Source organism: Labrus mixtus, chromosome 15 (genome assembly GCF_963584025.1).
Source record: "Labrus mixtus chromosome 15, fLabMix1.1, whole genome shotgun sequence".
NCBI classification, from domain to species: domain Eukaryota; kingdom Metazoa; phylum Chordata; class Actinopteri; order Labriformes; family Labridae; genus Labrus; species Labrus mixtus.
In genome coordinates, this window is record NC_083626.1 from 12,491,171 (window position 1) to 12,517,385 (window position 26,215).

The 26,215-nt window shown below is 40.4% G+C and overlaps 1 protein-coding gene across 11 annotated transcripts in view; it reads right to left on the minus strand.

Annotated features, from left to right (window-relative positions):
• The window catches only part of kif1b (kinesin family member 1B), a 58,678-nt gene that overhangs the window by 29,761 nt on the left and 2,702 nt on the right, over positions 1–26,215 (minus strand). For 4 of the 11 annotated variants that reach the window (XM_061056728.1, XM_061056727.1, XM_061056737.1 and 1 more), the window contains exons 3-17: positions 9,487–9,563; positions 9,184–9,363; positions 8,572–8,640; positions 8,043–8,221; positions 7,175–7,286; positions 6,569–6,646; positions 6,400–6,465; positions 6,211–6,228; positions 5,784–5,859; positions 5,204–5,282; positions 4,937–5,079; positions 4,217–4,258; positions 2,382–2,593; positions 907–986; positions 364–439 (exon numbers count right to left, since the gene is read on the minus strand). In XM_061056728.1, coding sequence (XP_060912711.1) covers positions 364–439; positions 907–986; positions 2,382–2,593; positions 4,217–4,258; positions 4,937–5,079; positions 5,204–5,282; positions 5,784–5,859; positions 6,211–6,228; positions 6,400–6,465; positions 6,569–6,646; positions 7,175–7,286; positions 8,043–8,221; positions 8,572–8,640; positions 9,184–9,363; positions 9,487–9,563 — 1,487 coding nt within the window. The remainder of the gene's footprint in view (positions 1–363; positions 440–906; positions 987–2,381; positions 2,594–4,216; positions 4,259–4,936; positions 5,080–5,203; positions 5,283–5,783; positions 5,860–6,210; positions 6,229–6,399; positions 6,466–6,568; positions 6,647–7,174; positions 7,287–8,042; positions 8,222–8,571; positions 8,641–9,183; positions 9,364–9,486; positions 9,564–26,215) is intronic. The other 7 variants (XM_061056731.1, XM_061056732.1, XM_061056735.1 and 4 more) reach the window with 5 other exon arrangements.

The following is a 26,215-nucleotide window of genomic DNA, read 5'->3' on the forward strand; positions in this document are numbered from 1 at the left end:
TCACTATTGGAAGGTCAGACTATACTTACATGAGGCTACATATACTGAAGGAAAGGTGATACTACAGTATAATTAAACAAACCTTCTTGATGGGAGAACAATCAAGCTGCTCATCGAATAGGCTTTCGTGGCTAAGCTGAGTATGTGAAGGAAGCAAATAACCAGAGAGTGGAAGGACAGATAGAATGAATATGTGACAAAAAAAATAAAAAAGAAACCATACAGGGAGGTGCTCATGGAAAAAACTGACAACCTGGGGGAAAGAAGTAAGGAAGTGATGGTGGAAGAGTGTGCATCACGACACATGGGAAACTTGACACAGTCCCCCACCGATCTCAATGTCTGTGCTCATGTCTGTTCTACCTTTTTAGGAGAGAAGACTCCCAACGTGCCTCCATCTTCACGGATTGCCACACCCATCTCTGCAAGCAAGGCCTCCCTGAAGAAAAGCAAAACAGTCCGTACTTACAATTGAAGTATGTTGAAGACATATGTTACATACAGGCATACCTTCTCTTGCAAAGAGCAAAAACAATAACTTTGAACATTTATTTTTAAAGAGCCTTTGTGTTGATGAAAAGTGATGTGGTATGACAAGGCTCAATGGACGGAAAGTAACATGGTTGACGTCTGCAGCCACAGATGAGTGGATAAAGGGCGTGAGAGGGCTGTTTGAGCAGCAGAGTGTGACGACAGACAGGAGAGAAGGGAAATGGGTGGTGTGTGTGTGTGTGTGTGTGTGTGTGGGCAGAAATGAGACGGATAGATAAAATGAGGCAGACAGTTCAGAGGGGCCAAAAAGATGAACAACCCCCTGTAGTTCTGTCTCCATCACTCACAGGACACAGATGACAGGGACGGAGGCCCACATAGGACATAGGCCCACACTTGTCCCACAGTACTAACCTTTCCATGCGGATTGCCTCCGTTTTTCGCAGTTTCTCTTCCCAGGTTTCATTGAGCTCAGCGATGATCTTTTCTGATTCCTGAATACCAAAACGAGAAGTCTTAGGAAAATTGCAATTTTTAATTCAGTTTCATACACTTTATTGATCCAGAGGGGAATCAGACTTTTTAAATACACAAGCCGGAAAGCACAAACTAAACCAATAGACATACATTTAGAGAGAGATGTCAGAAAGAGGGGACTGCACAAGAACTGGCGGCCCAAGCAGTTGGGGGTTCAGTGCCTTCCTCAAGGGCACTTCTACAGTACCTTGGGAGTAAATCGACACCTCTCCAGTAACCAGTCCCAATTCCAAACTCGGTCCTTTCTGGGCCTTGAACTGGTGACCCTTAAGTTCCCAACCCTTATCCCCTTACCAAGTCTCTCTGTATAAAGTCTATAAATTGGGCTGAAAGCTGGAGAGGTTCCAGTTCACTTTCTGGGCACTGTTGAGGTGCCCTTCGGAAAGGCACTGAACCCCAAACTGCTCGGGTGCTGCTCACCTTCTTTCATGAAAGATAGTTTTGATTAAGTGATTAAAAACGAATACTGCCTTATTAAGCAATTACAACAAAACCTAGTTCCTCTTCTAATTACGTTGCTTAAAATCTTCCAGTCAGTTCTTTGTCTATTAAAGAGCATTGTTAGGTTAAGGTTGTTACTGTTCAGTTATAACAACACATAACTTATATGACTTAATTATACCATAAGAAATTATCATTCTTAAAGTACTGGCATATATGTTCTAATTATTGTAAAGGTCTTTTTTTCTGTATTTCTAAAATAGCTCTTAGGCGTGACGGATTAAAGAATTACATTATTATGTGTCTGACTAATAGCACTCAAAGCCAATAGGACAGGATCTATTTTGGTCCAATTTCCTCCGTATCTGCGTCGGTGCTTGACGTCATTGGGTGACGGAAAGACTGGGCACCACCGTTGCCATGGAAACTGCTGCTCCTCATGGTTAGAAGTTGCAGTCCCATGTGCTACATTTTCAACAGAGCGAGTCTCAGAGATATAAAACTCAGAGGCCACATGAGAACTGATGAGAGAAACGCACTTTAAATAAGCTGCGTGTGTGGGCTAAAATTAAACAGCAGCTATCTTGAAATTAAATAAATTTATCACTAATTTAAAGATTATCTACACTACATATCTTTATTAACTGATATTGTGTGACGATCACAACTTTACATCAACTATAATACAATATCTATTCTCTTAATCCTGTAGCCCTCATCTACTGAGGTAACTTATATATATATATATATATATATGAATGTATTAATATTATTATTATTATTATCATTATGATAAGTAACTTGGTTAAAGTTTTAAGTGGAGTGTTCAGGGATCTAAGGGAATGTTTTTTTCTCTTTACAAAAGACACATTTGTAATTTAGTCTGCTGCGGTCTGCACAGACCCCGTTACCTTGAGTCTTTCGATAGCTTCCTCTCCTCCAGGGGTAGACATGATGCGCTCCTGGATGCTGGTGACCGACTGAAGGACACCCTGGCTGCACAGTGAGCCAGAGGATGGAGAAGCTGTCAGGGAACCAATAGGTGCTGTGGAGAAATGGCCAGGGCGTTGATTCTCTGAGGCTATCAAGTATCTATTCTTATTGTTCTGAATGTCTTTGAGGTCTGAGCCAACAGCAGAGGAGAGAGAAGGAGAGAGGAAAAAGGGCACAACACAGGGACGGGTGGGAAAGGCCCCCGGGAAGGATAAGGAGGGAATAAACCACATAAAATGGAAGAAACAAATACAGAATAGAAGGAGAGAAAAGGGAGAGAAATGGGGAAAGAGAAAGGACAAAGGGAGGGAAGACCAATGTAAGACACACGTTGTACATTAAAGGGATAAGACAAACAACCAGCATTATGGTCAACTACAGAGAGCAGCAGTTTTCACTCCAGGTGGTTTGCAAAAGTTTTCAGATTGTACTCAGTTAAGAGTTTTCAGAGGGCTGTTCAAATGTTGGCCAGAATTACAGCACAGAGCAGTTAACTCTGAGTGATGCATTAGCAGCACATTCAATTCTGAGGAACAAGGTGATTCCATTTTTTTCCTGAACTTTTAACATGGAAAACAGCACACTGTGTGAAAACTGCTATCAGTGTATACAGGATAGGAGGGAGATGGAAACTGCAAGGAGGCCCAGAGGGAGGACAGATAGGGGTCACTGACACATGCTTCCAAAGTCCAGCCAGCAGCTGAGTAATTGAATTCACCGCACACTCACACACAAACCTTTGTGCACTCACACATCCATCTAATCGGAGCCACAGCAGCCTTAAAAGGTCAGGCAGCCTCTGTCAATACGATGGCCTCAAGGACCTCTGAGGTTAGAATCTTCCTTCTTAGATTATATATATACATTTTTAAATAGGCCAATAAAATGTATGCATCAGATTGATTGGTAGGTGCTAACATGTTGGAGATCAAATGTGTTTAGTTTAAACCATCAATATAGGCTTTTCAAGTTTGTGATAAATAGGGGATGCTTCGGGGTCTCAGTACAGAGCAACAAGTGGCGAAACAGCAGCTAAGTATAAGCTTTCACTCTGCACATTAGGTAATGTAGGTGGACACTTTCCAGGATAACTACATTAAGAGTATCAGGGCAGGAGGGCAAGAGGGACACACAAGTAAACTAACTATTAAATACAAACTATAGACCAATTTTCTATATACATCGTTGGCGGGGCTACTTAGAAATTTAAAGTCATGCACCTTTCCTTCTGTAGCTCACAGCCTCAGTCTGAGAACTGAGAAGTGGCTCTTTAAAGCTTTGAGCACTGTCAGCTGCTGCCGAGGGTTAGTCAAAGAAATGAAAAATAAAAAGCAAAAAGACCACTGTCAAGAAGAGAAGCTTGAGAGAGAGAGAGAGAGAGTCAAAGTCTGGCATGGTAAGGAAATGTTGCAGCTATGCTGGGGGTTGGGTAGACAGACGAGCTATTCTAAAAGTAATGATTCTAAAAGGGATATTCCAAAAGTAACTTGTGAAACAGAGGAGTCTGCAAATAGCTGCCTTACTTTCCTTATTATGGAAAAAGGAACACAAGCGCAAAGCATGCTTACCTAGTGGCATGCTAACTCTTGCATGTTTGATTGTCCTTCTAAGCTCAAGCATTTGCTTTTATTAGCATTTACATGCAAAGCTGGAAGCAGGTATAATATACAGGAACGGGGCATAAGCAATGTTAGCTATCATTAATAGGGCAAAAAGCGGAAAGACAATTCAGGACTACCACACATGTACACACATTTGATTCCACTTCCTGGGTAATCATCCCCCATAGGATCAACTGAGGGGAAGCAGGAAGAGATGATAAGGGTCAGAGTCAGTAGAATGAGAGGAAAAGGTTACACACATGTCTCAGTGAGCAGGATGACAAGAACAATGTGGATGAGAAGAAATGGCAGAAATTGGCTTGTAAAGTGCCATGGCGGTAGGCATGATCTAAGCAAGGATTAGAAAGTAGGCAGGTTATTTATCAGTTCAGATATTAGAAGTTATTAATGCATATATTATGTCTCGAATTGACTAGGCAATGATACATTAGTCTTGTGTACAGCAGATGAAGTGTGATAGTTTCATGTAGCTTTAAACCAGTATGTCATTATCAGCTTCATGGGACCAAATGAATTGTCATTAATTGACTTAGAATAAATTGTAAAGTATGCACTGTTAAAAACTACATGTTGTGTTCTGTAGTACATATAATACACACTATACATTAGACTCTGTAAAGAGGCATAATAAAGCATTATCTTGGTAAATATGGCTAGAAAAGCTGTTTAAGTCTTTTTAATTTTGTATTAGGCACCAGAACAGCACAGGAATGCAAACAAGTGGGATGACTTAAAGCAATGACACAGTGAAGTGGAAAGAAGATGTTGCCAGCTTTGGTAGAACCTGAGAGAGAAAGTAACAGTTGCTGTTTGGCTGCAGATATTGCCTGCTGTGAAAGCACTAAACTCACTGTCCAGGATGTCTCCCAGGCCCTGTGCACGGAGAAGTTCCTTCAGTCGAGATACTTCATCCTTCAGGTCACGCACCAACTTATTGTTGGGATCCTCATTGATGACAGCATTGCACTTGATGTTTTTGGCTCGGTCAGCATAGCTAAAAAAATAAATAAAAAAACAACAGAATAGTATCACTCTTATTCACAGTACATGATCAAATTAAAACAACTGTCAGGAATTATTTTAAACATTATAACCTATGTCCTAGAAGGAGAGCTTACCGGAGAGTGCTGAGAGTTTCATCATAGTTGATATCTGCAGGACTGAGGGCAGCTACCATGGCTGTTCTTGAGTTTCCACCTGATAACACAAAAAAAAACACAATGCAGATTAAAAGCCATCTTGCTAACATATCTAAGAAAATCTAAATAAGAAGATACAACAGCATTTCCAGCTCATCATTCATTAAAAGGCCAAAGATAAATAAATACTAAAGCAGAAATAAGTGCTGAATACCAATTCATTCCATTAATGTACGACCACAGTTTCATTAGACTAAATGGCAATGAACAACATACGTCAGCTAGGATTGAAGATACACTGTCCTCCATACATGTCTGAAGCCAGGAGATGTTTGTGCACTTGTCTAGTTAAGTTGAAATACAGTCTGCTGACAGTGTTCTTCTAAAATAGGCAGAGAGTAATGTACCGTAGCACCAGCCACTTTTTAACCCTCCACTTTAGGAGACAGACATTTCATTTTTTCTTGGATTGGGTATAAATAAGATTTTGCCACATAGCTTACAGACATACATTCCTCTATATCCCACCAGTAAAGGAGGAGTAAATTAATGTTCTCACCGAGGTTCTCCCTCAGTAGCCATGTCAGGACAGAGTCTCTGTAAGGGATGAAATCACTCTTCTTCTTCTTCTTGCTCTGCAATAAACAAACATTAATTAGGCAGGCAGAAAAACACAATCACTTCAAGTAAGAGTTACTGTATTTAAAGTGACAGTCAAGGATGGCAGTAAAGACGGAACAAGATTATGATGTACCATGCCTCATGTAATGGACAAGTGAAGGAGGCAGGTAAAATGAGTATAAGGCCTGATTTGACTCGCTTTTGATGAGCTGCATGGATTGTTAATTTTAATCACAGCAATTATGTGATAAAAGTAGTAATGACAGATCACTGCAGCAATGTCAATGTTACACGTGTCAAAAGGCTGTCAAATCTGCCTCATGGTAGGAATCAGAGGTTATTGGTTGAGCTATCAAAGGGTTTACCTTGCTGGTACAGTTATCCTGTTTAAGCAAGCATTACAAGGACAAGAGAAGAGAAAACAGAAGGGCATACGTTATAGCATGCCAGGCGACAAACATTTACTCCTTAAGAAGAGAGGGTTGGAGAGGGTAAGAGAGAAGGCCAAAAAGGAAGAGAGAAAAGTGAAAAGAAATAGAAACAGAAACACTCACCACCTCGGCCAAGGCAGAGATAACCTTTCCTAATGTGGTGAGAGATTTGTTGATATTTGCTCCCTCCTGCAAACATACATAAATAGAATATTATATATTCATCAAGGTTATACTAATTAACAGTATTTAATACTAAAGACAGGTTGTCTGTGATGATGTGGTGTCTTACCTTTAGCCTGGTACCTTTAGCTCCAGTGGAATCTGCTCGTTCACTCCCGGCCAAGTCTACCAGACTGATTTTACTGACCTGGAGAGGAGGTTAATGCATTTTTAGATGCATTCATGAATAATTTACATTCAAATGATAACAAACTGAGAGAAAGTGAGAATACTGGAACAGTGCCAGCACTCACTTCCAAACACAAAGAAGATGATGTCTTCAGAAATAGTCAAATAGTTAGCAGATACAACTATTCCAAACATTGAAGGATTTCTGTCTGGAGAGATGCAGCAGCTTGGCAGTGAAACTGATCGTGCAGTTTAATACAATAAGCATTGTGTTTACAAATACACAGTGGTCTTTGTCCCTCAGCAGTCAGTGGAAATGCTAAGAGTCAGACCTAAAATGGCTCTCTGTCTTTTTCCTTTTTCTACCTTAACTAACTGAGAGAGGACTATCGAGGACAACTGGATAAAAATCTTTTACAAAAGAATTCAACCAGAATGAAGAGAAACAATTGACAACAGCACTGTACCAGAGTCAACCACAAGTTAATAACATTTTAAGTGTGAAAGCTTAAGAGAGCGCCCCCATGTCTGTTCAGTCTCTTCTGACCTTTTCTGTAGAGAGGTCTGTTTCGCTGTCATGTTTCTTCTGTGTGAAGACGATGGTGAAAACAGCATGTGACCTGCTGCTGGTCTCGTTCATGTTGGTGGCAGCCACAGTTCTGTAGGTTAACACGTACAGGCATGGTTAGGAACAACAGAACACACACAATTTTTCGGAGCACTTCAATGTTTTTCCCCTCCTTTTAAATGATTCCTTCAGTTTAATTCCACACTCATGGTCTTGGCTATTAGTGGAGCTATCATCAGTGGGTATTATGCCTATTAGAGTGAATTGAGTCTAAAGGATTACTTTGTACGGCGTAGGTGGATAATACTGTGAGGACACCAAATACAAATACACAAGGCGCACTCAGAGGGACAGCCACAAGGGAGATACTGCTGTTCACGCCATGTTCTAGAAATAAGCTTTCTGAGTCAGCACAGGAAGATTAAGACAGAGTTCACTACTCGCCACAGGAGCACTCGTGACACTCACACACTTAAAGAGAAAAAACTTACACATTTCCATCACATGGCTTCATTTCAAAGAAAAACACTCACTAACTAAAATGTAGGAAGACTTCTGCCCGAGAAAGTCATAAAAGCTGGAGCTATTATTGTTTGACCAAGTTTGAACCAAAAGGAATGTTCTGGTGTCCTACTGCTTATAACTTTCTGCTCTTTGATCTACTGATTTTTGAGCTTTAAAAATCTGTGATTTCCTGATCCATCATTATTCTAAGCTTGCCCAAAATGTTCAGCCCCAATCATCTCATTGCTCTAAGGACTTGAGTTATCATATCCTCAAAGCTATTGTAACTTCTAATAATCCTCTATTTGCTATGGCCTGTGTGTGACACTGAGGCTGGGCTCACCTGGCCTTGTTGCCTGCATCCATCAGGTCAGCGATGTCTGTGTAGGAGGTGACAGCTAGCTTGGATAGGTCCTCCACGTATGGGCCCAGAAGTGGGTGTTCTCGCACTCGTAGATTCCCTTTGTTCTTAGGGTTGAGCAAATCTCGCACCCGCTCACAGTAGATCTCCATGTAGCTGACCTAGGAACAAATATAATCAAAGTTTAGGCGGCCCAGGGAAACATTATATTGAAGGTCTTTACAAAGTATGTATATTATGATATATTATGCATCCTTTTAGGTTTTTCCTTGTTTAATGAATCCATACATTCAAACAATTTGCTTTTATGAGACGTATATTTGTTTTCAATTTGAAAGAAGTGTACAGTATGCTTCTGAAGGTTCAGTCAATTTGTGATTGAAGACTGACTTTTACCAGATACACTGTCAGGAAAGGGCTGGTGTTGGTTCATTAGAGACAAGGCAACAAAAGAGTCAGAGGTGAGGGCTAAGAATAGGGATTACAAATGCCAATGCAGTCTAAGACTCACCTCCACTGAGTAGGAGAGCTCCTCTTTGTTGCCTTCCTCATTGATTTTCTCAAATAGATCTTCACAGAGCTGAGAGGCAGAGAAAGAAGATGTTTAGTGCAATTAAAGGCATGTGAAAGGGCAAGAGTGGGGATTAATAGGATCTGTGGATCTACAAATAAATAATTTTTTGCTCCTCATTTAGAAAAAAGAACATAGGCAGATTAAAGACTTAAAAATGATAGAGCAATGTCTATACAGCACAAAATTATGTGTTTACAGTTGACAACAACCTTTAAAGCAATTAGACAACATGTATTTTTACAGCATTTCAGTAAATAGGTATAGAGATACTATTTCGGGTAAAACCATATTTAAGCTTTGATGTCATCACCAAGGAAGTTAAACAAAATCTTTTTTACATGAACTGTCATACCAGAGGAAAAAACATGGTGGATAAAGGCTTTTAAATAGGGAATGATTTAAGAACTGCTAGACTCTGGTCTTCAAATACTGACAGAGTACCTCGCTGTGATTCAAAGAAGCTTTGAAAATGTAGGAGTCTAAGTGAACAGGTAGAATTGGACAGTGAGAATAGTTTGTTAAATCAGAAAGATGTATCATTGAACAAACCATGGGAATGATCCCTTCTTGTCCCTCCTCCTGCCTGCCCATCATGGTGTAGGATTTGCCAGCTCCTGTCTGGCCATAGGCAAAAATGCAGACATTGTATCCCTCAAAAGCATGCTGCAGCATTTCCTTTCCAATGTCATTGTACACAAGGTTCTGTGATGCAAAGCTGGGGTCTTCCGGCTGTGGAGAGACAGAGAGGTTTATCTTTATATGCATAGAATTTCATAAAGTAACAGTATTTAAAACTTGCAATATATATTGTTTAGTCATTACAGCAAAGACAAGAGACCGCTTTAACCTTACCGTAGTGTGTGACCAGTAGGAGTAATCGAAACTGAAGGTCTTTGCTGGTTCTTTTGGTGCTTTAGGGTTGGCAATAACTGTGGACAAAGAACAAAATTAGTAATGTAGTTGATTATTGTTTGGTTCAATGTACTGTATGTCTCGTTTCAACACTTTATTTGTGTATGTGATACTTTTAATACAATCATATTTCAGTTCCACAAAAGAAAAACACTCACTATGAGCAGTCTAAATGGAACTGTTTATTATAACAGCTTTTTTTTAGTCTAGCATGGAAATAGGGGTCTTCCCAAGATCCTTTTTTCTCAATCATCGTTCTTACAGTGATATATTTGGGACTGAAAGTCACGTGAACTAGTGACTTATTATGGGCCATCGTCTTTTTGGGGAACTTCAACCTCTGTGTCGAGTTTTTCCCAACACACAGTCTGTGTCTCTATTCATTTAATACACACTGATAACCCAATTAAAGCACACAAAACCCAGAGTTAAAGTAATAACACACAAGTATTCTCCCATTTCTACCATTCTCACCACAGTCATCTGTTCTACATACAAAAGGAATGATGACACCATACTTCTGCACCACCCAGTCATTCTTAACGGTCACACAGACATTTCTTAATGAACAAGAATCTGCAGCCACGCCTGGCATGTCATCCCTCTCAACCATGCTTGCTGGTACCCCTGGGAGCTGTGTTAAAGCGTTCCACAATGTGCATTCAACATGTGACATATGACATGTGACGGAAAGAGAGGAGGAGACTAAGAATTTACTAAAGGATATTTGTAGATGTTTCAAACGCTAGTTGTCCCTCAAATCTCCCTCTGAGACAAACTGCACTTTTATTGACTAAAGCTGCTTTGTGTCAGAGCCAATGCAGAGAGTTTGCTCAGGCGGCACAGACAAAATGCATACCTCTACCGTCAGCATTGAGGGGAGAGGTGAAGAGAAAGGAGCGTTAAACTGGGAAAGGTTTGAGAAACTGGGAACCAGTGCTGAAGGCCCTAGCAACAAGACAAACACAGCAACAATAGAAACCAAAGGCAGAACCAAAGAAAAAATGATCTTCTTAGGAAGAATTATATAAGTTGTACATTTATAGCATTTATACTCTTTCTTAGCAATGTCAGCCGTGCACCACAAAGCACGCTTTGTTTTATGACAATTGGAATTTGACTTAAAAGCAAATTAATTACAGGTCTGACTCCTTGGCTTGAGAGTGCTTGAGAGGATTTTGCATCAAGATGTCACCAACAGTGTGCCTAATGTGTTCAGAGGATTTCAGCACACTTATTAATAATGCAGGAGATGATGAGGAGAGACGGGGATTGCATATCGCCCTCCACAGGTCACATGTTGACAGAAAAGCACAGTGTGTCCTCTGAAAACCAGAGCTCCAACTGCTTCATGCTGAATGTGTTATGCTGCAGCATCAGCCACTGCAATAGAACTCAGGTAGCTATAACATAGGACAGGTAGAAACAATGCATGTGTTTGTAGCAGATACAAGCTTCATACAGGTTAAGGTGTACAGTTAAAGCAGTGGCTTCCATATTGGGCACTGGAAGAGGATACAGCAAGACAGGTGGCTAAATAAAGCCAAATATCACCTTTGACCTGCCTCCAAAGGGAAATTGGAGCCAGGGTATGAAGAAACGAAGGGGGATTTACGTTACCAGTGCTCCTATTCCTTTTCCCTGAAACAATCTACAGTGGCTATTCATGAAAGGGCAGACTAATTCAGAGTCATGCAGTGTCAATGAGGCGACTTAGCAGTAAAAACAGAAAGATGATGAGACAGTGCCACGTGTGGGGCTTTAGGTGGTGGGTTGCCCATGCCAGGGCTGAGTGTGAAAAATGTGCATGTTCTTAGAATCAGGAATCACGACTGTGTTCTAGCAAAAAGTACAGTGTTTTGAGCTTTCTAACGTCTAAATCTGTCAGCTTGTATCTTGGGACATATAAGCAAAATTGATGGATCTTGTGGTTTAAAAATGTATCCAAGTACAGCAAAGCTCTTTGCAGTCAGGTAGTGGGAGACGGCTGAATTCCTAATATTGAACCATGCTCAAGATGTGCCTTGAATGTCTCATTCTATTGCCCACTCCTTGCTCTCAAAACAGATAGCTGCATCATACATGTGGTCCCATCAATGTGTCATGAGAGTTGGAGTCATCCAGGAGTATACAAGTATTTTAAAGGCAAAGATGCAGTGAAGAACAGGGTCGGTAATGGTTTCATCAAATTTAATATTATTTGTACTTTTACACATTGCAGCTAATTTCTCATGAAACATATTTTAAGAGGTTTCATCTTAATATTGAAGAGTGGGGAAGTGAAGGGGAATCCATACAATTTAGGGGTGTGCAGTAAACCAGTATCAACACCGGCCCCTGTATTACGCTCTCCCACAACATTGATTATTGCCATATCGTCATCAGTTTAAATACACGCGTTTGGTTGGGTGCACACACAAGGCAACAGTGAGTGCTCAACCTTCCAACCAAAGTGGCAGGTAAATAAAAGTAGCATTACATGGGAATTTGTGACAGACAACAGCTCAGATTGATTCCCCCGGTCTTCTTCATGTTTCGTTCTGAACCTCAGAGCAGAGCCAGCGGTCTCACACGATCACTGACCAAAAAGCACAGCTGAAAGGCCATTGTGGCACAGTAATCAGGTAAACTTGTATTCTCTCCTCTCATAGTTTCAGCACATAACAGCAACATTTATTGGGTGTGCATGTTGCTCTTTCGGCCTGTCTGGGGCTTTAACATAGGCTATGTGCTGGTATGGTTTGACTTGGTGTCACTTACGCCCAGCACAGCACAAATCTGCATCTCTACCACCACAACGTGTCTGCCTTTTACAGGTGTTTCAATTGATGTCTTGCCTGTATTAAATCCAAGATGATTAAAAGAAGCGAGCTGTGGCTCTGACTCGGGGTTAAAGGAGTGGCTGTAAATATTGTTACTCCCTACTGTTCTTGAGGATCTCTGCTTATCATGTTGTTTAAACTATTTTATCACAAAAGAGGAACTTTATCAGGAAATGTTGTGTTTTGAACAGCTCAACACAAATCTGAAGAAAAAAAAAGTGAAACCAACTTTAAACCACTCCAGTTATAGGCTTCAATGTACTGAGAAGTGAACAAACGCTGACTTATAAAAACATCTTTCTCTGGTGTTAAACATAAATGAGGGAAGTATAAAATTGAACAGGCTTGTTTAAGGGGGTCAAATGTGCAATCCCTTTTAATGTGATACTACCTTGATATATATTACCGTTTCAGCAAAAAGCAACATTAAAAAATACCATGCTTCATGTCATATCACCCACCACTACTATGATTGGAGATTCAGTTCATCAGACTGATATGAATGTCCTATATCTTCAAGCATGACTCACACATTTTGTCTCAACTGAATGCGTCACTTAAACAACTTTGCAAACCTGCCCCTGTAAATCACAGTTGGAAATCAAATCAGTGCGAGTGCTGGTGCATATTAACTGCCACTAACCACAATGTCAATAAAGAGTTCCTCTGCTTTCCATTTATAGGCTCATATTCCCACAAGAGAAACATTCTAGAATTAAAATGGCAGACACGTCCTGCTGCCTAGCAAACGTCATCACCCTGACTTTCTCAACCATGGCAACAGGTATATGACTAGATTCTGGTTGCCATAACAACCTCAACTTGGCACAGAAGGGGAGGATGCGGCACATTGCGTTCTGTCTCTCATCTTCACAAGCATCCCTGTCCCTGCTCTGAAGAAATCCACAGTTATTTAAACGCAGTTAGATTAATGGTCAATTAGGAATGAATGAAAAAGTGATTTCAAGAATCTAATCCTGTAGACATGTGAAAGCCATAGTGGGGAAAGCTTGAGGATTTGAATCTAAGACATTAAGCTACTTAACATGTCAGACTCCATGACAAGTACAGAAACAATTTATAGTATACGAAACCTTTACTTAAATACTTTAGAAATTGAACATTCAATAACAGAAATATTGTGAAATATTGTGATGAAGAACAAACATTTAGCCTTTTGAGCACTAGAGCCCACCTTAAGTCAGAAGACACAAGGCCATAAATAAACTTAATTTACTAAAATACAGGTGATATGCAAAATAATTGTTGAGGCCTTTTCTCAAGAAAGCAGAGCTCTCATAAAGTCAAACAATCTCTGAGAGGACAGAAATGATTCAGGAAATTGAAAGTATAGAACGACTTTCTTTCCGAGAGACGGCATGACAAAATGCAATAAATGATAAACGCTTGAAATCTTACTAGGATTTGAAATTATTTCTTTAACATACATGTTTTGTTTGGCTGGCTTTAATCCATTTCCTTAGGCACAGGAGAATGGACTTTATCAAAAAGTGGAACACCCCTCAAACTGTAGCCTACCATTTCATTATTTACAGCCAGGGCTCAAAAGAACTATGACAGTATACTTCAGAACCACAGATCATATAACTGCCATTTAACCCAGATTCTATACCTTTAATACTATACTATAACATTTAATACTTTACCTTTATTTGGTATTATGCATTTCAGTTTATCTTTGATGATCGTGTCCTTGCGCTTATATATATTTTTTTTTTCCAGTTAATGCAGCTAAAAGTAGTTTAGGAAAAAAAATAGATTCATTTAGTCAGGGACCCGACACAAGCTCTATTGGGTGGTAAATTCTTATTTATAAAAAACATCACAGCTCTACATTCTCATTTCCTGTTCAACAGAATATTGGTCTGATTGGATGCTGGCCCTCCACAGGAGCTCTCCGTTTCAAGGCAGGGTGGATACCAGTTAACTAACCATATCCTGCTTTCTAAAGAACTTCACTCAGCTGGTTGTAGCCGGCAGACATTTTGTGCTCCAGTGTTCAACATGGGGTCTATAATCCAACCAGGAAAGCAGAGAGACCCCTCAGTAATTGGGCTCTTAGATTGTCTCTGAGCACCAGATGGGGACTAAAAGCCAGCCCCATTCACCTGAGACCAACAGACAGGCACGGCCTAAAATGGTTGAACATATCAGTGTCTCTCTTCCAGTAAATCTTGATGGATCTGCAAGCTGTTCTAGCTGATCAATGTCTGTCTGAGTTCACAGGAAGGAGATAAAGGCATTAAACAAATCCATCAGGGTTTCCCGCAGGAAATTCGCCAGGTAGGGGTTCTAAACACGTGTATTTATTAGGATAAAAAAGGGCATGTTTATAGTGAAAAAAATCATTCAATAAATAATAACTCCCTTTTTATCTTAACAGGGCTTCTAAAACTTGAATACAACTGACTGTAATATGAAAAGCTAGATCATTTCAATAACTGTTACTTCAGATTTACAACAAAGAAAGAAATCCTTCTGTGAATAACAAGTTTGCAGTGATTTACAGAAACTTTCTCTCAGCTTTGACAATGTTAAACATGCAACACACACACCATTCATTTAGTGATGTGTGTGTGTGTGTGTGTGTGTGTGTGTGTGTGTGTGTGTGTGTGTGTGTGTGTGTGTGTGTGTGTGTGTGTGTGTGTGTGTGTGTGTGTGTGTGTGTGTGTGTGTGTGTGTGTGTGTGTCTGTGCGTGTCTGTGCACTGGCTGCAGCTTCAGCGCATGCTGTGCAGTCAGATGAAACACCGAAGGAGGAGCGTGCGTTAAGGGGCTACATCTTCAGTTTTTGGACTGAACACAACGCTCTGTTACGCAGTTTGTTTATAGTTATATTAATGATTATACATTTCTGATATTTAAAAAAAGTCTGAATTAATTTCCTCTTTTTACAATCAAGAAGCCATTGATCACTTGCGGCCCAAACTGTGGGCAGTGATCTAACAGAATATCCAACAGCTGAGGCAAAAGGCAGAGGGCGCCTTAAGCGCTTGGGCAAACACCGTAAAGTAATAAACTGGTAAATGTCCTACTCAGAGAAATAATATCTGTGAAGAATTGCAATTACCACATCACTTCTGTCAGCAATACTGAGAAATTTGAAAAGTATCCCCAGGGTCTGTGTGCTTATAGGCAGAAGAATTGTAACAGTTCATCTCTGTTTGTTTTATTTCACTCATCAATTCCAAACGTTGAACTCACTCACATATTAACATATTAATCATTACATCCTTACAATGTGACTTTATGATCATTTAGTTATGACAAACTGATTGAAATTTGGTGGGACAAAGAAATGCAGAAAAGTTAATTATATTTAATTAAATCATTGTCTGCCTTGTTGTGTAGACCAGAGAAATCCAAACAAAATTCAGTCTAATAAACTCCTTATTGTCTTACCAGCATGATGCTCTGCTGAATGTAAACCAGTAGTACAGTTCTGCCAAAGAATCAGTTAGTTTGCTGTGTGTTACAACAAGACTGCTCAGTTTTTGTGTTAGCTTTCATGTGTTCAATTTTTAGCCAAAAGTCACTGCTAGAAGTACACAGAATTACACAGGAGTTTAAAATGGTTTGTCCTTCATTAAAAAGATAACGGAAGCCATGTGTACTCATCAAATCATTTCAAAAATGCCTTTAAACCATGTTGTTTTCATTGTTTGGAACAGCACCACAGTGACTGATCATGGGAGTAGATCACAAGAGAAAACATCTCTGGTATATTTAAAAAAAAAGAAAGTGTGATGTTATATAATGATTGTAACAATGTTCACTGTATTTACAGGCTAACGGCTTGATTGTGCGAGTCCTTTCCTACAATCCTATCAAAAGAGAAATCAACACAATCACAGCTCAAATGCTTTTTCTAAATAGCATTATAAATACACACTATTTTTATGAGTAAATAAAAGCAGCTGCTGAGATGAACTGCAGGTTTGAGCCACGCCACGGCACAGATAATTTAATTGTAGAATATTAATTTGGGAGCATATAGATTAGACGAGGCCCATTTTAAAGTTACCAAGGAAACACTCTGCCTGTTGTATCCTGTATCTTTGGAACAGAGTGTGTGATGGCTCGGTTGCCATGGCTGCAGCACAGGTGACAGAGTTGTCACTGGATGTAGCTCAAAGCTGAGGGCTAAAAGTAGTGTGTGTGAGCACTGCTGTGCACATTTGACAAACAGCTGAGCTTGTTGCAACCACAACACAGCACATATAACATCTCCAAAACAGAAACCAACATGCGGTATCTTCATTATCCCTTTGGACACAGTGAACTTTCACGTCTGGTCAGGGAGATGCCTTGTGGCCTTTAATTTAAAATTATCAACTGTGCAACTGAATGCAGCTCTTCCAGAATACCCATGGAAATTTACAGTCTGGCAGACTAGTTCGTCTAGTCAGGAGTAGTGAGCCTTCAAATTAAGACTCCACATAACAGTCATGCGTTCTAATGATATGATTATGCAGCCAATAAACCAGTACAGCACAGTGATTAGTCTAACTGTGATTGGAGGCACTGTGTTCCTACTAACAAATCCTCTGTTTCTACTAAGAAGGCTGATCACGTCATTTTTCTCTTCCTACTGGGCAGAGACGAGAGGAGGAAAAAAGCACAGGAAGACACCAGAACAATGCACTGAATGCAGGGTACTGCAACTGACAACAGAGCCTGCAAAACACATTAGGTAATCTGTTATGACAAGGCTTAATGTGTCCAGTCCCCTCAATCACAAAGACCCCTTTCACACTGCCTAACCCCCCATCCCCCCCATTCTTTCCTAAAAAGTGATCACCGCACAAAAAGAAACTTTCACATTTTTGTTATAAAGTTCTTTTTTTTAAAAACATCTTCAGGATACTTTTGATTAAAAAATGCAACACCTTAGATATATTTAATGAACAACGTAAACACATACCCAATAACCCAGGTTATATCAGGAAATCTGGTTTGTGCTGGAAATCAAAGTACTGAATAAAAGATTAAAACTTGGAGATGCAGTTTCTCAGCAATCAGGTTTAGCCCTATTTTTAATCATATGGGGTGACAATAAGTTAAAAATCCAAAAATGCCAGAGAGCCTGCTGTGTCTTTATTTCTACTAAGCGCAATATCTGGTGAAAAGATATCTTTGCATTTCTGATGATGGTGATTCTGATTTCCCAATTAATTGAACCAAGATGGCGGTGCGCACAGGCAGGACAGCAGGCAGCTTTGGCCTATCTATGAAGAGAGCTGGTTTACTCTTAACATTGCATTTCAAAAATCATCATCAAGCTCAGTTCAATAAATAAGATTTAAATCACATTCAGAATTTTTCTGGAAGGAGTTGTTTTACTTTTTAGTAGTTGGTTAAAATGCAAATAAAATAAGACAGTTGGCTAGAGTTTAGCAAGAAAGCAGTGGGAAAGGGTGCAGTCCTGGCCTATGGGCCAGCTGTTCCAACTCTGACTACCGTCTATTTATACAGCAGCAGATGGCAGCTAGTGCTTTACATGCCGACAGACTGTCAGTGACAGGAAGGAATGGACAGATTTCAGCCGCCCAACCTTTCCGCCGAACTCACAGCCAAACCACACATTGCTCCCAGCTCACAGACACTGATAGCTAGCGAGGTCTGCGAGTGCAGTTTAATATTAGCAGTTCACACAGGCTCACCGAGTCCTGGATAACAGTGACTACAAAGAGGCTTCTAGAAACTACCAGACACAAAACATGCTAAGCCAGCAGGACTCCATTCAGAAGCTAAACAAACACACAACTACAACAATGAGAGTGATACAACAATGAGAGTGGGATATCAGTCAGACTCTCAGGTGATGAAGCCACATGCACACAGAGCTGGCATGAGATCAGAGCTAAAACAATAATTATCCAGAATACAAGCCAGTAGCTCTCCAGCGCAATGCCTAGAGTGACTACCTAAACAATGTCTTTAAACATCCCCCAGCTTGCCTAATTCGTGTATATGATGTTGCCACCTCAAAGTTAACATTTACAAAATGATACAGAATCCTTTGTCAGAGATTTCAACTGTTTTCACAGTTCAGAGGCAAGGCTTCTTATGGATCAGGTCCAAGGAGGATATTCTCTTCTCTGCAGGTGCTGCCTCAAAAGGTTAGAGGTCTGTCCAAACACATCCTGTGTCATGGAAAGCCATGTTTACACATCCACAGCTTTAGACCAGCCCGGTGTTTTAAGGCTTAAAAATAGCACTTTATGTATTGAAAATTGAAAAAAAAATTTAAGAGGAACTTAGTCTGCATTATGAAACCAAGCTGAAAAGGTCTACAATAAAGCACTTCTTCCCCAATTCATTAGAAATTGCTTAAACACTTGAAACATTCTTTTTCAGCTTTACTTTGGTGGTGAAAAGAATGAGTTGGTATTTGTAATCATGAATAAAGGGCAGTCACAAGAATGAAAAGCCACAAAACTACTAAACGCTGAATTTGCATTACAAAGTTCTGAATCTGTCCAATCTATACAGTTGCACATTTGTTTTAAATCTTGACTCGTGATAAAACTGTGTCTAAAATGGTCTGAAAACAACAGTATACAGTCTATCATATGACCGAGGAATGATCCAGGCAGAGTGGTTGAGTTGGGACAACAGTGTAGACCAGGCTGTGCAGAGCAGGGTAATGAAGAGAGCCTCTTACATACACTGCTCACGACAAGCACCCATTTTACAGAGCAGTGACCTGGATTTTCTCAACTAGCCTCCTCCAAAGTCTCACTTTAAATGCTCTCTGGATTTATGCAACCATCACGACATCATGTAGACAACTCTGGCATGCCCATCTGTGAAAATCAGCCGTCTTTTTTTCATGATGACCAATGTTTAAATTCAAAAAGAAATTCAAAAAAGCTGCATCACTCGTAATGTTATGACGCCAGTACACATAAAAGAAAGAGACTAGTGTTGACAAATATGCAGCATTTTCTCAGTGGAGGTTGAACATGGTGTATGTGTGTGTATTTGAATGCTAACTTGAGTTTTCACAGATCATTAAAACTATTAATTAGGTTTTTAAGAATAATAAACTGTCAATCCCCTGACTTCCTTCTTATGAATAATACAAAATGAGCATTATGCCACCACCAAGCTTCTCGTGCCTGGACTGCAAAGCCCTCCAGTTTGCCTCTGAATTCAGCCCCCAGACTGTGAGAGGAAACCAAACAATACAGTCTGGAAAAAGGGCTGTTTCAGTCAGGGCACAAAAACTCAAAAACACATTCACTGCCTTGAATGTGGGAAAGTCTAGCCATTTCATCCAACTTAGGCAACGAACCAAAGGTAAGAGGGGCAACCCAGAAGTACCATAACTTTAAAACAAACACACCATTATCTGCTGTTAAGCTGCTGTTTGCATCACCAAGACAGGGATGAATGGTGGTGGAAGATGTTTGCTGTGAGTGCTATTTGGTTTAAACTGCAAAATGAGTTGGACATCCTTAAAAAAGTCTAACTCTAGTGGGTGTATCCTCATCTATAAAAAGGGATAAATAGATGGGAGTACAGCTACCATGAATGTGTCTGGTGTACGTTGTGTCTTTTAACTGACTTTTTTATGACAACATCTAGATTTTGTCAAAACATGTTGTGGGCCTACAACATCCTCTGTTTACCCACTTATTACTTTTCTTTACACTTGTACCAAAAAGATACAAAAGGGCATACACACATTCGCATACACATGCCTTCTTCCCCCTCCTCTATTTATTTTGGTTTCTGCAAAACTGGGACACATTTTAGGATTTGGCGAGACTGCATTTAACCAGACTAATTCTGTGTTTGCTGTTATGTGAAGGCAGGCAGATGTTTACTTTGGCCTTTATCTCTCTGGTCATGTTACTTAATGGATTTTATGATCCAGACAACATCAGCAAATCTAAGAAGAGCTTTTCAGGGAAAAAAACCTGTAAGCATCAATATCTTGCTGCTTTTTCTGAAGGGAAAATTACTATAATAATACATTGAATTTAGCAATGTGTCCACAATTATCTAAGTTAAAACAAAAAATGTTAAATAGAAATGAGCTTGTATAGCGCTTTTCTAGTCCTCAGACTAACCCAAGTGCTGTGGTGTAAAAGAGCTTGTGGTAGTCAGACCTGCCAATGTATACACTGATTGCAGAAGCTGATATGTAAAGTTTCCATCAGTATTTAATTATCCCATTCATACACATTCAAACACCAACAACGAAGCAACGGGAGCAACTCGGGGTTAAGTGTCTTGCCTAAGCACACATCTGACATGGGGCTGCCAGAGCTGGGGATCGAACCCCTGACCTTCCAGATGAGAGCTATACCGACTCTACCACTGAGCCACAGCCGCCCATCTACAAATCTACTTTTCTGAATGTCTAGTGATTTGCTTTTAAGACTGTTTTTCTGAATGTCTTAAGTTCAAATATATAGATCTTAACATTTTCCTCGAGAAAATTGCTGGACAAAAAAATGAAAAATCTCTTGAATTAACTTTTTTTTTTTTTTTTTTAAATATGTTTTTAATGAAAAAAGTGATTTTTTTTAAAAAGGCCCCATATTATTTGCATTAGGCACATACATCAGGACCATAAACATCAGTGGATATAAATCATTTCCCTTTTCCTCAGTTTTAGCTCCACTACACGAAAACCTCTTCTCAGCCTCCACCAATATGTATGAAATCCCATCCTCCCCTGTTGGGCCACTGTATGTGATGCTGCCTCACGCTGTCTTACACGTGAATAGTGCTCGTGAATGACTTTCACTGTCTCTGCTGCTGTGGATGCGTTTACATCTCCCCTCCCCCTCTCTTGAGTCAGCTCTGATCGCATCCTCTCCTCTTCTATCCCACATTTTCTGCAAAAGGCTCCCACAGCTTCCTCTGCACAGGCTGGAACGTAAGAGTGATTTGATAAAACTATGATGTGAACAAAACTGAGAGACCTGATGTATGGAAGGTAGTCATTGATAAAAGGCGAGTGCTGAAAAATACTACACATTCTTCACTGTAGAGCATCCTTTGTAAAGAAGCATCCTCAGACCCAAAGAGGTCAGTTTCCTTAAGCAAATCAGATCATAAAGGTAAATCTGCTTTTGGTCCCTGTTAGTACAGCTTATTTAAAAACATCTGAAGCTGTTCCTTATGGTGTCAGCAGGGAATAAATGCCAACAAATTCCTCAGTTACACAGTCAGACGGTTACATCATCACTATGTAAACTATTACATTCTTTCCAGATGTTGGGAGATGCAAGAGGTGTGGATAAAGCATATTTTTATTGACTTTGAGGTCCTAATTTAAGAAAATGTTTCAACATTGCAGACTAGAAATGTTCTGGCAGTGTGATAAGTAAATGATATGAGTTATATCATATTCTTACAGAAGATGTGGAGTGATAACCCCAAGTGGTCAGCAACAAAGTTGGAACTGCAATTAAGTGGGAGACAGCATTTATCACTTTCCCACTCTGACCTCACATCAAGTACATTCCAGTTATCAGCCGATCCCTTTAGGCAACTCTGTGTAGGGGTTTCTGAATCACTTCCAAACAGCTGTTAATGAAAATGATAAGGTAAAGGTGGAAGAAGACAACATGGTTTTGTGTCTCATTTTACTTTGCGTTATGAAAAACACATCTTTCATTAGATTTTGAAGCTCAATTTAAAAAAAAGGGTTAACTGCACAAAAGAGCGTCACCTTACATAAACCTAAAGCACTTTCAAGATCAGAGAAGAATTTGATATTTTATCAAAATGCCTTTAAAAAGTCATAATCATAACAAGAAATATCCTTGATACCTTGCCATTCACGTCAAGTTATAAAACTGTGGCAACTGGGTTAGCATACACACAACTTCATCAAGACTGTCTCTCCATGGCTGTTCTCCAAACTCTAACACCTGTCTACTAGGGATGACCCGATACCAGTATTCGGCATCGGTCCGATGCCGCCTTTAAGTACTCATACTCGTAAAACTACGCGGATACAACGGCACCGATACCACTTTACGGCGGGCCTGCGCCTCTATTCGGTTGAGCGGGTAGGCGGAGAGAAGAGAGATGTCAGCGGTGTGGAGATATTTCAGCGTAAACGATGACGACAAAAGAAGAGCAGACTGCAAACTTTGCACTGCAAATTGTCAAGGGGAGGGGTGAAAATTAGCTCCTTCAATACGAGTAATTTGATTAAACATCTTAAGAACCAGCACGCCGCAGAGTTCACAGAGTTTGTTAAAGCTAACAGCGGGAGACAGCTACAGACAACTTTGCAGCAAACGCTGGAGAAGCAACCCGCGCACGGTAAAAATAACAGAAGCTCTGACCCAGTTCATCGCTCTTGATGACCTGCTCTTGCTGAGCAGCTGCTGATGAACAAGTTCTGTTCATGTTGTGCTTCGAGACAACGCCAAAAACATGATCAAGGGTATGAGTGAGGCTGGACTCCCCAGCCTTGCGTGCGTGTGAGCTACAGCTAGCTGTTAACGAAAGGACTTTTGGCTCAGAGGAGTGTAGCTGACGCGGTGTCAGTCGGACGTAAAATTGTTGGACATTTTAAGCATTCGGCATTAGCCTACTCCCGCCTGGAAGACTTTCAGCTGCAGCTCAACCAGCCCGTAAGAAGACTCCAGCAAGACGTGCAGACGCGCTGGAATAGCACGTACTACATGCTACAGTCTCTCACGAGCAGTGGCATTATTAAGTACTCGTAACGGTACTCGGTATCGGTGAGTACCCAAATGTAAGTACTTGTACTTGGTTTGAAAATAAAGTGGTATCGGTGCATCTCTACTGTCTACTATTTATTCAGACAAAAATACTGAAGCCAAAACCTTAAAAGGGAGAAATACAGAGCAGTACATATCAGGAAAGACGGTTGACTAAAGCCCATAACTTCAGAAGGAAGAAGTGAGATGTCTTTATGCATTCATCAGCAAGAAAATACAGTTGCTGATTCCGTGACAAACCTGAAGAGAAGAAGATGACCACAGACGATAAGACAGTGTATATGATACGATTTCTCACACTCAGTCTCTCAGTGTTTTTGTTTCTTCCTGGTTAATGAAAAAGTTTCCTAGAAAGCCCAAATGCATGTTCAACATTTAGGACAAGTCAAGATAACTCAAACTTTGTGTAAGCAGCATGAAGAATGTTAAAATGAACTTGTTGTCTCTTATTCAGCTGTTATAATAGCTGGCTTCAATAATTGGCGTAAATTTGCACCTCTGGACTGAAAGTCCCATGACACAGCATGAGTTGATACCAGTCACAGACATCTATCTGCCTGTCCTCCCCTCTTATTAGGAGATCAGTCTGGTATGTGGGAGTCTGCTCTGTAAGTAGTGCATGTGGGCAAATGTGGTGTCACTCCAAAACAATCTCAGCATGAGGGCATGAGGAATCTAACACCTCGAGTGGCCATGTGTAGGTTTGTGCACACCAACAAGGGTCAAGGAGGATTATTGCCGCAGGGCTTGGCGACCTGAAGCTAGCCTTGCAGATTACTGTTCCTAATCAGGTCAAGTAGACCTGTATGCACAGGGTTCAGCAGCAGAATGACAGTCCCTCATCCAAACCCATGATTCCCATATTTCAGCTCTCTCCTCAACAGGAATTAATTCATACAAGATGATGCATTGTCGCTCCTGCTCTAGTGATACCTTCCACAAACGTGTTACTGACACTAGTGTTGAGCTGATTCCTCCCTGCAGGAGTTTTGTAAGGTCGACATCCACTTAGCTCACCCTGATTGGACCCTCAGCAAAATTGTATCTGAAAGGCAAAGGTCTAATTGATAAATTGACCTTTTGTTTGTTCTATCAATTTGTCAGTCTGTTTACTTTTAGCTCAGGGGATAATATGTAACAACAGCTGCTCCTATATCACAGGACATTTACAATCTTGCAGAAAAATTATCATGCAGAAAATCTGGACACAGGCATTTTCCACTTCATTGAATAAAACGCTCTAACATATCAGATCCATCCATCATCCATCTTTGGCCAAACATACACGAGTTGCTGCTCACTGGGGGAACATAACGCACATGTTACATAACAAGACAGAGAACACATCAGGGCCCTAATGAAGGCAGGATTTGGGTGCCCTGGCGTTATTCAACATTTGGAGCACCAACACTAACTGATGCAATGGCCCATCGCGTCACCCCTTTATAATTACATTAGCTCTGGTATGTTTAAGAGCTTCGACTGAAAAGGGGCTTCGCTTGTTTCCAGCCTGCCTGCAGAGGCCTTGGACACATTTCCTGCACACTGGATAATCAATTTGCTGCCCCTCTGCCTGCACCCTATCCTTGACAACCCTCCGTCCATGGTGAAAGTGGGATAGAGAGAGAGAGAGAGAGAGAGAGAGAGGGAGGGAGACAGCATATCCTGCCTTTGCCCCCAAGCTCTCTCTTTCTCTGAGCTGTTGACACACATGCACACAGACACATAATGCCCTTGAGTGAGTTACAACAATAAGGGGAGTGTCATGGCCTCATACACACATCTGCCAAACACCTACAAGCTGACCAAGCACGACCATAAAACATCCCGTTTCTGAAAAGCAGCTCTCAGTCCAACTACTTCTTTCACCACAGACATTTTAAAATAGAAATCCAAAAGGGATCGTGCACTTTATTTCATGCTAGCACTACGACACTGATTCAGATTGAATCAGCTTTTTAAACAACATTTGACCAAAGTATTCAATGTGAGTATCCTTTCAACTAAAAAGTTAAATCATCGGATGTAATAAAAGTAGTTTGAAAATATTCTGTGGAGGTTCTTGTACTTCTGTGGTTGTAAAAAGAAATGTTGAAATGGGAATGTATGATTATAAATCTGAGAGAGGTAAAACCCCAGGGAACATTTTGTAGCCACTCATAAGACAAATTATTTTAGGATGAGAAAATAAAGTTGTGATGACTCTTGGTTGGATTTCTGTTTTTGTGTTTTTTGTAAATTACATGCAACTAGTATGAAAATGGATCATATTGCAATGCATTAAAGAGAGCACTGAAGATCCAAATAAGGATGCAATTTGCCATTAAATTCACAATCATTTAAAAAAACGTTTTGCCATCCATTTAAACACTGAGGAGACAGTCATCATGTCTTTGACATCTATTAGATTTTAAAGACAAAATATAACCGACTGTGGGACAAATTGTGAAAAGTTCTAGGAAACTGGGAAACCAGGAAACCACAACTGCAGAATGGTTAGAATGTCACACTGCATGTCAAATAATTTTAACTGTGTGTAAGAATCTGTGCAGGTTAGAGCATCTAGGTACTGTTTAACCTCTCAAGGGCCAAATAAGAGAGCATTCTCAGCATACCATCTGCAATGAAGTCCTGATGAAGGGAGAGTATGGCCTCCTGCCAGCCTCCCTTTCAGCTCTGCAATCTGCCCATGTGATAGGAGGTAGAGTAGGCAGTACTGCAGCCTCCTCCTCCTCCTCTCCTTCGTTTACACACTCACCCCCCAAAAACACTGCATATTCCTCTGCAGTTCTGCTACAAACCAAGAGTCACCCTCCAGCACCTCCAAGTGACATTGGCATAGTGAAAACTGGAGGATATGGAGTAAAAGAACTGAGGATTTGATACAAAGCTTCTCTTTGGTAGAGTTTGAGAGATAAAGGGAAGTGAGCCTGGATCTTATGGAAGATGCATAAAGGCTTAGTCTAATGAACCCAGTAAGACTGACAGACAAAACTCAAACCAACTGAGTGAATGTGCTGGAAGAACAGGTTTCTGACTTAACAAGCTGTCTTGTAACTGTTCCATTCAAAAGTACATGCTACTGTCATGGAGACTGTGTTCACCT